The 2,348-nt window shown below is 33.3% G+C and overlaps 1 protein-coding gene across 1 annotated transcript in view; it reads left to right on the forward strand.

The window, feature by feature from the left end:
* LOC117119232 overlaps window positions 1-2,348 on the forward strand; it is an 18,046-nt gene that overhangs the window by 9,437 nt on the left and 6,261 nt on the right. Inside the window, exons 9-10 of the mRNA XM_033264040.1 lie at window positions 692-940; window positions 2,184-2,333. Coding sequence (XP_033119931.1) covers window positions 692-940; window positions 2,184-2,333 — 399 coding nt within the window. The remainder of the gene's footprint in view (window positions 1-691; window positions 941-2,183; window positions 2,334-2,348) is intronic.

Below are 2,348 nucleotides of genomic sequence, written 5' to 3' on the forward strand. Positions count from 1 at the left end.
GCAGAACAGGAACCATCTCAGATCCATGGCAACAGATTGGACGCCCTCTTCCAAAACTTATTACTTTTTCTCTTCGGTAATAGCGCATGAATGGCGCCCTCTTGCTAAATGGGAAACTTTTGAACCTTGACCGACGATTCTATTTGTTACGCGTAAATCGCGGAGAACGCTATCTTGTGTTTATAAGATCTTTGCATAATGTCTACGGCCTCCGATGAGGGCAGTAGACACAAAAACTAAGCATACAAGAGAAGAATACTCGCTTATCCCACAAACATATGTGCTGTTCCAAAAAAACTCGTGTTGTCCTACGACCTTACGTATTTACGTTCGTACTGTCGTTTTCTGGGACCTTAGTAACTGTATCTAAGGGGTGGAGCCAGCTTTACATTTCATAAATAATTCAATTAAATTTAATGATTTAACAATTCTTAAAGTTTGCCCGGGCTGCGGTATACCCATAAAGCTCTGTCCAGATTATCACATTTCTACGGTATCTTCTGATATTTATTATCTTTGGTAACAGCGCCTGCTGATTGTCTTCATTCAACAAAATCCGATCCGTTGCGCGCGCGTGGTGGCGCTCCATAGAATCAGGTAAGCCAACGACCATAAAACATATTTCACATTAATGCGGTCATTTGCTGTCTTAAAATTACCCATGTTTTTTATGATGATTTTTTTTTTTCAGAGGTTGAACGCAAATTATTAGTAGTTGTAAAAGACGAGCAACAACGAGGAGTTCCAGTTGAAGAAGCCACTGTATCCGTGCTAACAGTGAGTGGTGATCCAACTGCGATCACTGAAACCTTTGATCGAAAATCAACTAACGACGATGGGTTCGCGGAACTAAGCGCCCCCAGTGATGAATCATTCATAGTCACCGTGTCGAAAAAGGGATACTATGATATATCAAAAACGTATAATATTGTTCCCGGAAGTAAGTCACTATTACAATTATTATTATTATTATTACTATTATAATTATTATTACGGCTTTGTGCTTTCATTTATTGTGAGGTCATGAGCTTAGACCGAAGCTGCCTATAATGTTGGTGTCCTGGAAACTCAGCTTTTTTCTACATTTTTAGGGGTCACATCCACTTTATTGTTTAAAAATAATACTAATAATTATAACAATAATAATATTAACAATAATCATAATAACAATAATAATAAAAATAATAATAATAATAATAATAATGACGATGATGATGATGATCATTATAATAATGATAATAATATTAATAATATTAATAATAATAATGACGATAATGATGATGATGATCATTGTAATAATAATAATAATAATAATAATAATGACAATAATGATGATGATCATCATCATCATTGTAATAATAATAATAATAATGATAATAGTAATAATAATGATGATGACAATAATGATGATGATAATAATAATAATAATAATAATAATAATAATAATAATAATAATAATAATAATAATAATAATAATAATAATAATAATATTAATAATAATAATAGTAGTAGTAGTAATGTGCGCTAAGTCGGACTTAAGGGAATATCTTTTGTGTTATTTTCCCCTTAACATCCCCTTTAACATATGTAATGACTAGGGAACCTTATGAAAATGAAACCTTAATGTATAACTGTTGTAACAGCGAACCTTGTGCATGGTGAGTTTCCTATTCAATAGCAAATTTCCGAGACAAGTCCTCGTAACTATGTAATATGTTAGTTATATGTTAGTTACATAGCAGTTATAAGGACGTTATAATATATTTCAGAAAAAAAGTATTGTCCACAAAAGGATCCGTATCAAAGACCCTGCGAATACCGTTCGGGTGCTCTAACATCTTAGGCCAAAAATATTGTTAACCTAAGCAATTATCTAAATTAGCGATGTTTATGATTAGTTTATAATGAAGTCTTAAAAAGCAAACAAACTACGGTATGTAATTAAAGACGTATTTAAATTGCGTTTTGTACTTAACATAACAAAATCTTAAACGGCAGTCACTAAGCGAAAACTCGGTGGTCTAGGGGTTATAACACCAGGCTAGTTATTCGGAGGCCATCAGTGTGTTTGGGAACATAATGACTATTCAGTACGATAACACGTCAGTAAGTCAAACGTTCACTCCTATGATATTTTCTTTACGCAAACACATATCGAAATAACAAAACAAATCTTATTTCAGAAAACGCACTTACAATTCAATTAGATAGGGAGAGCACTGAGCCCAAGGATTTTACTTACTTAAACAACAAGGAGTCACGTGTCGAATTTGACTTCAGTAAACGAGGTGATGCGATTGGCCAGAATGGTGCTTATGCTATCACATTCCCTCCACTTATACACATCT

This window comes from Anneissia japonica, unplaced genomic scaffold (assembly GCF_011630105.1).
Source record: "Anneissia japonica isolate Jap-2015-1 unplaced genomic scaffold, ASM1163010v1 scaffold2692_len624387_cov171, whole genome shotgun sequence".
Classification (NCBI taxonomy): domain Eukaryota; kingdom Metazoa; phylum Echinodermata; class Crinoidea; order Comatulida; family Comatulidae; genus Anneissia; species Anneissia japonica.